At 40.6% G+C, this 13,772-nt stretch overlaps 1 protein-coding gene across 1 annotated transcript in view; it reads left to right on the forward strand.

Annotated features, from left to right (window-relative positions):
• Positions 1 to 10,438, forward strand: part of RPS6KC1 (ribosomal protein S6 kinase C1) — a 243,669-nt gene extending 233,231 nt beyond the window's left edge. The window contains exon 15 of the mRNA XM_082399676.1: positions 873 to 10,438. Within this exon, the coding sequence (XP_082255802.1) occupies positions 873 to 941 (69 nt within the window). The 3' untranslated portion in view covers positions 942 to 10,438. The remainder of the gene's footprint in view (positions 1 to 872) is intronic.
• The last annotated feature ends 3,334 nt before the right edge of the window (positions 10,439 to 13,772 follow it).

Consider the following 13,772-nt stretch of genomic DNA (forward strand, 5'->3'; position numbering starts at 1 on the left):
ATTGGGTGGGGCGCATGGAGGGACTTCTTGGGGATACTATATATATATGTATATATATATATATATACACATACACATAATACATATACACAAATATAAATGTATAAATAAAAATAAAAACATAAAAAATATATAAATATATAAATAGAAATAAAGAGGATGTTGGCTACCTTGTCCTTTTACTAGATATGAGTTTCTACAGAGCTACTGCCAGCCTTTATCTTTGTGCAATTTAGAAAAAGGCAGCCCTTCCTTGGGCATTTACTGCGTAAATACAAAAATCTATAATAATGCCTATGAATGAAAAGTGCCTCTTTGATGGTGCTTTTGTACAGTGTACAACCTGCACAATGTTATGAAACAGCCTTGAGTCTCTATGTTGGTTCAGGCCCATCTCTGTTCAGTGTTATTAAGGAAAGGGATTCTTTTTTTCTTTTGCAACACCATTTTGTTCTTTGAGGGATTTTACTTCAGTGCAGTTTAGCAATCCAGTGCGATAGAGAAAGTGCTATTCTAGCTAATATTTCTCTTACTCATTTTAGCATGCAGTATCCCTAAGGTAGAATTAAGTATTTCCTGAGATGTTATATAGTATTAGAAAGGTTTAGGGGGGCTGACTGGCTGCTGAGGCAGGATGTTCCATGGTATTATACCCCTGCTCTGCTAGCACAATTCGGGCTCTAGACCCCATCTTGGCCAGGTCCAGAACTTGATTCACCATAATTCATCAGGTTCAGGGAGATAGATCCACATTAACGAAGGTTCAAAAGATTGTGATATAAATCAGAATGTCAGTTTATTAATTTTCCAAAATAATAGTAACTGCTAAATGCATGAGGGTACTCATGTTATCTCTGTTTTCTCCCTACTAGGCAAGTACCTTCGAAGACAGAAGGTTATGTGGTTTGCAAAGGGAGGTGGATGATCCTAATGGTTGGTGACATTCTTATCACATTCTGATCCACCCACCTCTACTCCAGGGAGAAACCTGCCAGCTGGACCAAAACACTTGTGTCAGCCGTGTCAACATTGTGCAATACACACACTTACAAATTCTTGCTTTCTAGTTTATCTTTTCCCAGGCTCCCCATAGAGAGAGAAAGGAAACACCTTCACAGTCAGCCAGAGCATCTGGGTCAGCCCTAGTGACTGGTGGCATGACAGTTGAAGCAGCCTGCTCACCTCACATATAAAGAATTTCAGGTCAATGAATCTAACAAACTTGCAGCACCTTCGATGGACTAAACACAAAGAGGGACCAGCAATGGTTCCTGGTCTTAAGTAGCTTACAGCCTTGTAGGGCCAGCTTTAAACATTCTTTGCCCACTTCTGCTTGAAATACACACACACACACACACACACATATATGTATGTGTGTATATATATATATGTAGTGTGTTTGTGTGGGTGTGAGATTGAATCAGAGAAAGCATCAAAGTAAACTTTAGCTTGGCCTGTGTCTGAGCATTGCGAGATTCAGATTACTGGGTCTCTGTCTAAATAAAGTTTTATTGGATTCCTTTTCTTAGACTTACGTATAACAGGACTGAACTATACCTGAGCCCAGTCTATAAATTTTATTAGATGGGATTGGATCCTATTGGATGCAGCCTTATCAGGCAGAAGCTTGCTGTTTGGTTGTGTATTTAGAGAAATAGCAGTAGTTTCCTCTGAGGATGGCAAAGTACTAAGAAAGGGGACTACATCTCTCCTCCCTTCCTTTAATGCTGTAGGTCTGTCTGGTTGGGTTTGGCTGCTTTTGTTTATTTGTTTGTCAGTTTTATCTAATCCGGCACAGAACATGGAACTATTGGTGCTGCTCCAGGTTTCTGGGCTCCTCCTGCTCCAAGCTCAGGTGATCATGGTGTGTGACCCCCTGCTGTTCCTCAGGCCCATCAGCCACATGGCCACCGTAGTACCTTCTCACAAGACTGGCACCTGGTCTGGAGACAGAGGGTTTAAAATTAAGCATGCTTTCCATCCTGGAATTTTGAACTAACCTTTAGAACTCAAATGAGGGGTTGGCTATGACAGCGAAAGAATTAATCTGGAGATTTGGATGCTCAAAAAAAAAAAAAAAAAAAAAGACTTAAAGGCCCTGTCCATTAAATATATTGGACCCAAAATGGAGACGATTATGTGTATTTTGGATTTAAAAGAGTTTTGTAAAGAAATTTCTTTTCCCTGAGTTTTTGGTTTAATTGCCTGGCAGGGTGGGAAATCCCAGCACAACAGCGTGGAACTGGGGCATGAAAAGCAGCAAGTGAAACGGATTTATGAAGCCCATAAATAAAAATGAAACTCAGTTCATTGTCCAAATTGAGTGGAAAGGCACAATCTATCCCTAGTCTGATAAATAGAAGAATGGGACACACATAGGGGAAGTTCTTTCCATTTTAATAAGGCCAGATAAAGGTAACATAACTGAGGAATTTCAGAAAAAGAGGCACTTCCTTTTGCCAGACTTGACCAAGGAGGCATGTTACCCAACTCTGTGCTATGGGGGGAAATTGCACACTTTTCCAAAAAGAAGTACAATTGACTGCATGTTTAAACCGTGCCCTAAACGAGTATTTTCCTATAAAAGCAACGGCAGTGAAAAGAATGAGAAAAAAGCAAAGGCCAAAGTGGCAGCCCTGGTAGGAGATTTTCATACTTCTGGAATTTGAGGGGTTGCCAGCCTTTTACTATTCTCTCCTAAGAAGCACACTGGTACTTAACTGTTCTTCAAAGCCTGTTTATTCCTGTACAAATGGATCAGATAAGATGGAGGCGAGTGTCAACAGTGAACAGCTATATATTTTTTAAAAAAAGTATGATGGAGAGTGCCTACAACTTGAATGGCAGGATATTTGTGCTCTGTGGCTCGTCAGTGAGCTGTGGGCCACGGTATGCTTCCTGCTCCACACTGATTACCAGCCACTCCTTCTCTCCTGTGTCAATTCAGCCTGTTCTCTTTCCAGCTAAATTCCTGGGTTTTTTAGATTTTTCTTTGTAGCTTTTTGCTGGTCCATTATCAGCCTCTTCCTGGGCCTGGTTGTGACGAGGGAAGGTATACCAGTTGGTTGGTACAAATTAAGAACGCAGTCACTAGTCATGAAACAGGAGGGAAGCCAGTGGGCTTATAAGGGAATCAAACCCAGGCATGAACTTACCAACTTTAACATGGAACTAAAAACTCACTCATCATTCATTTAATAAAAATTTTGAACACTTGTCTTATACTACTCATCCTGCTAGGCATTTACATGATTCAAAGATAAATTAGGGGCTTCCCTGGTGGCACAGTGGTTAAGAATCTGCCTGCCAATGCAGGGGACACGGGTTCGAGCCCTGGTCCAGGAACATCCCACATGCTGAGAGGCAATTAAGCCTGTGTGCCACCACTACTGAGCCTGTGCTCTAGAGCCCACGTGGCACAAATACTGAGCCCATGTGCTACAACTACTGAAGCCCCCGTGCCTAGAGCCCATGCTCTGCAACAAGAGAAGCTACCGGGATGAGAAGCCCATGCACCGCATGAAGAGCAGCCCCCGCTCACCACAACTAGAGAAAGCCCATGCACAGCAACCGAAGACGCAGTGCAGCCAAAAAAAAAAAAAAAAAAAAAGATAAATTAGACCTGGCTCCCACCCTCAGTAATCCCATAGCAACGGGCAGAGTCCTCATTTCCTCCCTCAGTGTTCATCAGCACCCCCAGGCCACTCCAAGAAACGTTCAATCTAGGTAAAAATGGCATGTCTGCTTTGCAAATGTGGCTTCCAGACAAGTTCTCTAAGCCCCTTCCAACTGGATTGCTCCCTAAACCTGTCTTATAAATAGAAATTCTGAAGCTACCACAGCCTCCCGGGGATGCACTGAAAATACACTCTGGCAACTAAAAGGCCACATAATCAAACCATCTCTTCATCCATCTCTTTATTCATGCATAATTCAAGGCTCAAGAAGACTGGTAGATTCCCTCCCACTTCTCTGTGCGAACTTGTGGAAGCATCCTGTCACCTTCTTGCACACTGGGGAGAAACCACCCCTCTCTGGGAGATGATGAAGTCTCTTCCACTGCCTCCTCTCACCCTTTAGCTTCAAGAATCAACTCTACAGCAACTTAGCCAACTTGATTGAAAACATGTCCAATGCAAATTCCTGGAATTGATCTTTCTTGTTTGGATCATTGAAGACTGTGGCTGTGAGGAGCTTCTCGCATGGTGAGAATTTGACTAATTAAATTACCACAAAGGGAGGAACTTTACTGTTAGATAAAGCAAATATGTACCAGTGAAACAGGGGAGGAATCTTCACTGACAATTGGAGTCCAGAGAGACCAAGTTGGCACATTTGCACTGTATAAGGCAGAGGCACTGCATGCAAAGATTAGAGTGTTTTGACCACAAGAAAGAGGTCCCCTGTTGTGCAGAGGGGAAATTCCATTGAGCAGAACCCTCCCACACCATTCTGCTTTCCTGTTCCAATTTTGAGTTCACCAAGGGGCCTTCTGATTAATAACTCAGCTTCCTTTCCTAATAAACACATCGATATTGGGAGGGGGATCACCTGGAGAGGAAGCATGAGAATTCCAAGCTCTAAAAAGGGAATTTCTGAACTCTTCCATTAAAGATTAGTAAATTAATATACTGATTTATTGGCTAATTGTATGTGAGTTTGGTAAGAATAAGGTCATCAGTAAGAAAATCTGATTTGTGAGGTTGAGGCTCAATCTCTGGAACATGTTGCCTCGAGGTGCTTGAGAACCCCTTTCCTGTGACCACCCCCATGACGTCTTCCTAGGTGCTGCCCCAAACTCCAGCATACTCCCCATTACTTTCCACTTAAGGATGAGACCATCCATCAGACTGTGTGCTAGTTAGGTTGTGGATTTTAAAGATTTTATGTCCTCCTCCTCCTTACCACCTTATGATAGACAATATTTTCTAAAAGGAAATGGGATAGAGAGAGTAGTATTATGCACATTAACATAATTATTAAGAAACAAAGGAAGAACTGCAGGCCCTCTTAAATCATGATTGGGTGATTGTTCTGATTTGCTGATGTAGACTTGACCAGTGAGTACTCCTTACACAGTGCTCCCTACAAAAGGGGGAAAAAGAAAGAGAAACTCACCATTAAAATCAGGCCATCCTCCTCTTTGAATAACTCTGACACAGATGAGGGAAAAACCCAGAAGGAAAAAATTTGAAAAGTTTACTTCAGGTTGAGAATTTCTAATTCTACCACTTTTGTGTGTGTGTGTTGTTGTTTGATAGACATGACAGCATCTCCTCATTATTATGGAAAATATAGGGTTGGTGGTAATTACTATCTGAATATGAATGGGAGCAGAAGTGGGCATAGCCTGCACTGGCCTTTCTTTGACAAGGTATAACTTTCTTCTGAATTTCTGTGTTAATTAATGCTTATTTAAAAACCACTTTAATTGGTAGTAAACACCTCAACTTTTTGTACTCATTAAAATGCGGCCATTGATGTGTGATGGATTTTTTTTTTAAAGCTTAATTAACTTTCCTTCTGTATATATAACCTATAATAATGACAAACATATTGGGAAAAAATTACCCCTGCTTTTTCCCCCTCTCTCCCTACCCCCATTATAAAGAGATTTTTAGATGTGGATGCCTCACTTTGTTAGGATCAGATGCCATTAATTTGGCATTTTGGAGAAGAGTAGGTGGCAGGAAATCAAAGCTTTCGTTGGTCATTTCTAAACCAAATATTCATGTTTCTGCTGGAGAAATAGGCTATTTTTTTTAACATCTTTATTGGAGTATAATTGCTTTACAACAATGTTAGTTTCTGCTTTATAACAAAGTGAATCAGCTATACATATACAGATATCCCCATATCTCCTCCCTCTTGCGTCTCCCTCCCACCCTATTTTTTAAGTAAAGAAAAAGTTTAGAGAAACCAATATTCCAGGTGACTCAAGACTTACCTTGAGTAACTATGTGGAAAACATCAAATTCTTAAGATGTTCTTGGAAATCTTTTCTTGGAGTGGTTATAATTGTGTAGGAACTGAGTAATGCATCCCTTCCCGTTTTCATTAGGAGATATAATTACTGTGAAGATGATGTAACTACCTTAGAGAAAATTTGGAAAATAGGAAACAAGTCTTAATAGTCTCACTACCCTAACACAACAATGATTTTCAGTTGTTCATTATCCCCTTGCATTCTTTGTTCACAGTGGACACAAAGTTGTCAAACAGTAAAACCATAGTCAGCAGGTGTAGAAGAAAATTGACCAGAGCATCAGTAAGATGGGAAGAATTAGAGGAATGAAGTGGAATTGATCTTGATTTGGGTTTTATCAAGAATGGGGGAACAACAGCTGCAGGGGCCATGTCATATAAGGGCCACAGCAGGAAATTTTTAGTCACTTGGAGTCTCTTAGAGTTCCCCTTCTTGGTCAACAGGGAGACCAAGTCTTATCATCTGATCAGATTCTGATTTGTTCACTCCCTCAAATTATCTAACTCCTGTCAGCTGCAGTCTCAGACCCATTGGTGAGGACTGCGATCGAGTTTCTTGTGACTTTTGTTTCGCCTTTGTAGTTGAATTTCAATCCTTTTTTTTTTTTTTTTTTTTGAATAAGTGGCTGACTAGAAGCATTTAAGACTCTGAAGAGAACACAGTGAATGACTGTGGAGACAACATGGATTAAAAGAGTTGTCAAAAGGCCTTGGATAATGCTTATTAGTCCAGATCCTGCCCCATCCTCAGATCAGCCAGAAGAACACTTCCATTTCCAGACCAAGGAGAAGGGAGGTTTGATATCAGTAAATTTTCCCAATACTTCATTCATCCTCTTGATTTACCAAGGTTTAACCTCTGGCATCCAGAATACTGTAACGTTAGGGGAAGTAATTTTAAGAATCTCCTTTTAACAAAGTTTTAAACAAACAGAGAAGGAGGGAATAGATAGTTATGGAAAGAATGATGAAAGAAAGAGACAAACAAGGGTATGGCATTCAGTGGCTCCCTGTGTTCTGGATCTTGATCAGGAGGTCATGGGTCAAAGCTGTTCATGTCTAGCTGTCTGCTGCTTGACCTGGGATTCTTGGGAAAAGTGGCTCCTTTGTGATGCCATTTGCTTCAGAAGAATCTTGAGGGAGTTTCAGTTTTAGATTTCCTGCCAGTATGGAAGCCCAGGATGTGGGTGTATGATATCTTGGGAATCATGAATCCAGTGGGGGTAATTCCTTGGAATTTCACTGCAGTATTTGTATTTAATGGTACCTGATAAGGTTACTTCCAAGAGGTACACCTCAGGTTTAAGAACACCAACACAGAAGGTAGATAAGGCAGTTGTGATATCTTTACAGGGAGATCAGAGTAGTACTGGAAGGTGAGATACTTAATAGTCTGAGATCAGAATAGCATTATTTTATAGAACTGGATTTTTGGCCACTCAATTTTGACATGAAAGATTTCAGGGAGAGCTGCTAAGAGATCTTTTCTAGTATTTATGCTCTTTTTATATCCATCCATGGTCAATTTTTGATCCATACATTTGACAAAATATATGATCAAAAAATAAATTGATAGAGACTGAGGAGCCCCAGAATATATGTTCCGAGGACAATCCTTAATTCTTCAGTGAACTTTCATCTTTCCTACTACTTTTGACTAAGGATTGAAGTTATAAAGCCATTGACCTTGGGATTATTTTCATTCTCACCTCCTTTTAAAAACCATTGTGAGGCGATATTGTCCAGTGAGAAAGATATGTTTAAGAAGGAGCAGTGGAGGAGAGGAAGGAGGGTCTGGTGAAGATGTAAGAGGAGTAGCAGAGCAAGAATGAGGCAACTCTTTTTCCCTCTCTGAAAGCTTTTAGGATCTTTTCTCAGTTCCTCCTGTTCTGAATTTCCCAGTCATGTGGCTTTTTCTCAGTTTCCCAGTGATGAGCCCTCAGTAGACCTTTCAGTCTGGAAACTCATGTCCTTTAGCCTAGAGACTATTTATTGTATATTTCTTCTGTTTGCTGTTCTTTCAAGAATTCCTGTTAGCTAGGTTTGAGCTTTTTTGCATGATTAAACCTTTTTTTTCTTTTCTATTTTCTTTTTATTCTTTTTTTGGACATTTCTTCAGCTTAATCTCAGTTTTTCTATTGAGTTTTCTTTCAGCAGTCATCTTTTTAATTTTCAAGACTCTTATTCTTTGGATACACCTATTTGATAACATCCTATTCTTATTTTTATTAATGATATATTTATATATATTTATCTCTGTAAGGAGAGAGGAACTGTAGTTTTAGTTTTTTTGTATTTCGTATTTCTAGCATGATTCGCTCTGTTCTGGTTATCTAGTGCTATGTCACAAATCCCCACTCCTCCAATATTAGTGGCTTATAATAACATTTATTTTGCTCATGAACCTTCGACCGAGAAGAGCTCAGCAGGTGCAACTCATCTTTGGTCCATTCAGCGTCACCTAGGCTGGAAGTGTCTGAAGGCTCGCTCACTTGCATGTCTGGTGTCTGGGTCAGGAAGATTCAAACACCTGGGGCATCTCTCTCTAGCAACATATGTTCCTTCCAGGATGGCAGCTTCAAGGACAGCAGACTTTTATGTGATGATTCAGGGCTTCTAGGGCGCATGTCCCGAGAGCATGAGAGTTGGGTGGAAGCCGGATCCTTTTTATCACCTAGCCTCAGAAGTCACATAGAGTCATTCCTCTTTACTCTATTGCAGTGCTCTCCAACTGAGATATAATTGTGAGCTGCAGGTGTAATCTTAAGCTTTCTAGTACCCACATTAAAAAAGTAAAAAGATATTTTGGTTGTGTATTAAAATATAATCATGTGTTTAAAAAAAAAGTAAAAAATAGGTGAAATTAATTTTACTAATATTGTATTTAATATATTCAAAATATCATTGTAATATGTAATCAATATAAAACTATTAATGAGATATTTTATTCTTTTTTTTCAAACTGTCTTCAAAATCCAGTTTAGATTTTATACTTATAGCACATCTCAATTCAAATGCTAAATTTTTTTCAGATGCAAAATTTTCAATAGTTAATGGGAAATACAGTCTTATCCAAACAATCAAGTTACTGGCAAAATATTTTATACGACTTCAATTTTTTAACTTAAATGATTTAGAATTGAATAAAATGATTATTTCAGTTCTTCAGTTGCAATAGCCACAATTCAAATGCTCGATAGCCACACGGGCCTGCTGGCTGCCAGCTCCCGTATTGAACAGTGTGACTCTGTTAGTTGGAGTGCCACCCAGATTCAAGGGAAGAGAACATAAAACGCCACCTCTCAATGGAAGAAGGAGCAAAGTTTTAAGGAAAATGTGGGAACAGAAATATTGCGGCCATCTGCTCCAAGTTTCCCTTGATTTATTTTCCGTATTTTATGGTGAAGACTTTCTTCTAACACCTGTTTACTAAAACTGAAGCTCTTAGAGGTTGGTGCAAGCTCTGTGTCTTGGGCAAGGCTTATCTGTCGGTAGACTTCACTGAAGTGAAGTGATTGATGGGGGCAGGTCATCCCACTGGGGATGCGTCACAGGTCAGCATCTTTGGTCGTCTCTCTTAGGTCAGATTCTTCGGAGAAGAATCAGTGTCCTTAGGATATATAAGCCTGGCTGTCAGCGGTGGAGGCAGCGGAGGCGGCAGGGATGGTGTCAATGTTTACCTAAAGCCATTGTTTCAGTAAAGCATCTCACCTCATCCCTCTGTAGTGACTGGTGTCTTCACCAGAGCCGCTCTGATCTAATTATACAAAGAATAAACCTCCCAGGGCTCACTGAGTTGTGGAAGAGTGGTTTCCAGGCTGCCACAGGTAGGGCTGGGGAGCAACCAATCCTCCTCTTCCAGCTCCACCCTCACCCTGCCTCCTGAGGAAGGCCCCTGAGCCTCTCTGGGCCTCTACTGTGAAGCAACCCCATTTCAGGGCATCCTCTCTATGGTTCTTAGATTTCATATTTTTCCATTCTGCTAAGCCAGTTATCACTCATGCATCCACCTTCCATTCCCCAAATATTTGGAAACATCTGTTGTATGCTGTCTTCTCCTCTCCTGTTTTCTTTGTCCTTTGTTTATTCCATTGCTTATTATTTTAGCAGGGTTTTAGTAGGAAACAGAGATAGCTTTAAGGTAGTAAAGCTCCGATGTCCTGCTAATATGACAGTGCCACCAGAAAGAATGTCAGGCCCTTTGGTGCCTTAGAACTTCTAGCTGTTGAGTTCAACAGTTGTGCTGCTTTTAAAATTAAAATTTAGCATATAATTTCATTATAAATTACAGTCCATATAATGGCCAGTCAAGAAATACTTACTGGGCAGCTAGTAGATGCCAAGCATTGTCATGGCCATGGGTATGCAGTGGCAAACAGGGCAGATAAGGCATGTAGTTCAATGCTTCTCAAACTTTTGTGTATGCACATCACCTGGGGATTTGTTAAAAATGCAAATTCTGTTTCAGTAGATCTGGCGTAGGGCCTGAGATTCGCCCAGTAGATAAGCCTGTCCTCCCACACAGAGCTTCCAATCAACTTCTGAGCCCTTCACTCTCAACGTGAATGGACATCAGAAAAAAGTCTCTAACATGAAAGATGTTTAATTTCATTATAAACCTTGCTTAGGAATAACATGCTTTGCCCATCTATGCTTTTACGATGTCTCTGCTTGGCCAGAAGTTGGCTAATGGCTATTTATAGGTTTCTACATCTGTTATGTTCATAGGTTCCTAGAATTGGAAAGGACCTAAGAAGTGATCTAAAGACCCGTTTGTAATACTTATATTCCTGTTGTGGTTTCCTTATGGATTAAGCCTCAGATCCTGAGGTTACTGGATCATATTTTCATAGTGAGCACCCAACGGTAAGGTTGAGGTTTGGTGGAAGATTAACATGCCAATTGCTCTAACTGGCCCATCCACACGTGGGCACAGGTTTGACCATAGGCACCTCCTATCTGTCCCAGTGGCTTCAGTGTCCCTCCAGACACCTGTTACTAAGATCCAGGCTGGGAGAAACCCAGGGATAGAACTCATGTAATAAGCTCTCCTACTGCTTGGCACACTCTAGGTATTCAATAGTAGTAGCTTATTTTTTTGTATATGTTTTTCCCGCTGGACTTTTTCCCCCTCCCACTAGACCTTTGATACTTAAAATATCGTCCAAGTGCTAGAAGTATCGACCTCACCTGGAAGCTTATTGGACTCTCAGGCCCTACCCCAGATCTATTGGGACAGAATGTGTACTTTTAACAAGATCCCCTAGTGATGTGCGTGCACACTTAGAAAGTTGGAGAAGCACTAGATTATACGCCTTTTCTGCTTTGTTTACCTCAAATGTTGGGCAGTGCCCTGCCAGTACTTGGCATGTGCTGGCTGTCCAGGAAGAACTAGTTGATTGGCTGGTCCTCAGCAAGCCAGGCTGCAGCATGAGCAGGTGGCCCTCTGTTTTATGAGCTCCCAGTCAGCTCCAGGATGGGAGGGAGAGGAGACGATAAAGAAGTCCTTGCTTTGTGCCTGGGAGCTTGAACCTATTTGGAAGCCCCAGGAGCAACTTCTAGTATTCCCTTCACGATTCATCTCAAGATTTTCCAGATCGAAACTGACCTTTGAGATTCCCCCCACTCCTAAAGCAACCCTGGAAACTTGATGCCATCCTTGACTGCTTCCAGCTCTGCGGAGGAGTCTTGGGCATTAGAGCAGATTTCATGCCTGCTTGGATGCCTGCACCCTGGCCTGCGGTGCAGGGGCAGCCCTAGGACTCCAATGTGGAGGTTGGGTAGGGCTCTTTTCCAAACAGGGCTGTGTTTCTCCTGACAAAGTCCAGTGTAGGATGTGCCAGAGGCCTGGAGGATCCAGCACCTTCCTCCCAGCCATGCTGAATTATCTTAAGAATCCCTGGATTTCAAATGAGCTAATAATATAATAGCCTTATATTACCAAAAGATTTTTTATAAATAATTTAACAACAAGGCTCTGAACAGTGTTATAATCGTATTTTATTTAATTAAATAATATATCAACTGAAAAATATAGAAATAAAACATCCTTTCAACAGAGCCATCATATTGCACATTTATGACTGTTGTCTAGGATTGCATTTAGGCGGTATAGAGGATTGAGCCAAAGCTTTCCTCACCCCAGAACATACCCTGGAATCATAAAATCACTGAAGCCCTGATACAAATTTAGTTTGTTTAAAATAAAAGTTTTCCTCTGATTTAAAATCGTATATATTCATTAATGAGAACTTGAAAAAATTTTGACACTTTTGAAGAAGAAATAAAGATCACCATAACCTATCACTCAGAGATAGTCACTGGTAACATTTTTAATATATTTCCTTCTAGTCTTTTTATGCATGTCATGTGTTGTTATGTAAAATTGAGATGATTCTGTTTAGAAAATTTTGCATCTTTTTGTTCACCTAACCTTGTATTCTAAGTTATTTCCACATCCTTTGAGACATTCTTTGAAAACACCATTTTGCTTTACCCATAACATTCTATTTCATGGGTGTCTCCTGTTTTTGTTGCTGTTGTTGTTTGTTTTTTAATGAATTTCTCTTTAGCTGATCACTTAGACTATTTCCCATTTTTGCTGTTACTAATACTGTAAAACCACAGTCTTCTTTCCTGGAACCTGTCTTTGGGAAACAGCTGAAATCATGCAAAATCTTTATTACTGGATCAAGTTGGGATTTAAGCTTGACTGTTTACAATATACTTGCCAAACCAGTATCTGGAGTAAAGTTCGACTTTGCTCTGGCTTTATGAAACTAGTTGTTTGAAAAGTGCAGAGTCAAAAACCCCAACTTCAATCAGCTGCGTGTTCTGCTTAGCTCATTTTAACTCAGCGGAAGGGAGACGGCGCCCATGGCTGAGCTTGAGGGAGGTGTCGGAACAGAGGGTAGGGGAGTGGAGAAGAGTTAGGAGTGACAGCTGGGGTTTCCCTTAGCTGGCATCAGTGTGTCTGGTGTCTTGGGTAAGGACAAATCCCACTGGCCAAATGCATTATCACAAATTTCCTGGTAATGGATTCCTCTGTTCATCTTTCTTTGCCCCTGCCATCTCCTCCTTCCTTCCCCTGCCCTCTCTATCTTCACCTCTTCTCTGCTTTGCTCTTTCATCAACTGTTTTGACCCTGTAACTTTTGAGAATCTGGTTGCCACTCTTAAATTGCACTCGACTGAGATCAGGGGACGGGTATTCCATCACAACTGACAGGCCTCATCTTTACTGTGTTACGGTAAGCTAGGTTATGCTATAGTAACCAATAGCAGCAAAATCTTAGTGCCTTTACATAATCAGGTTTATTTCTCACTCAGGTAGCTGTCATCCAATGGGGTACAACTCAACAATCCAGTCTGCTTGGATTTTATGGCACCTTGATCTTAAGACATGATTTCAGGATGACCATGGCAGGTGATGAGTGTGCAGAAAATTGAGCATCGTCTCTTAAGTGCTTCAACCTGGAAGTGACACACAGTTATAGCCTTTGGGTCAAAACTAAGCACATGACCTCACCTGATCGCCTGGGGTCAGGAAAATGTGATTGTCTGTATGTTCAGGAAGGAGAGAGAACTGGAAATATTGTTGAGCATTATGATGTCTACCTGAATTACCAAAAAAAGAGATCTTAAAATGTAGTCCAAACACAGTAATTAGAGAAAAACATCATTATTAAATATGTGCAAGCAGCACCAATAAATAGTGATTTATGAGAGCATCCATTATTTAGGCTTTATGTTTCAAACTGAATTTGTTGTTTACAAATATGTGAAGCT

The sequence above is a fragment of the Balaenoptera borealis genome, assembly GCF_965194805.1.
Source record: "Balaenoptera borealis genome assembly, chromosome: 1".
NCBI lineage: Eukaryota > Metazoa > Chordata > Mammalia > Artiodactyla > Balaenopteridae > Balaenoptera > Balaenoptera borealis.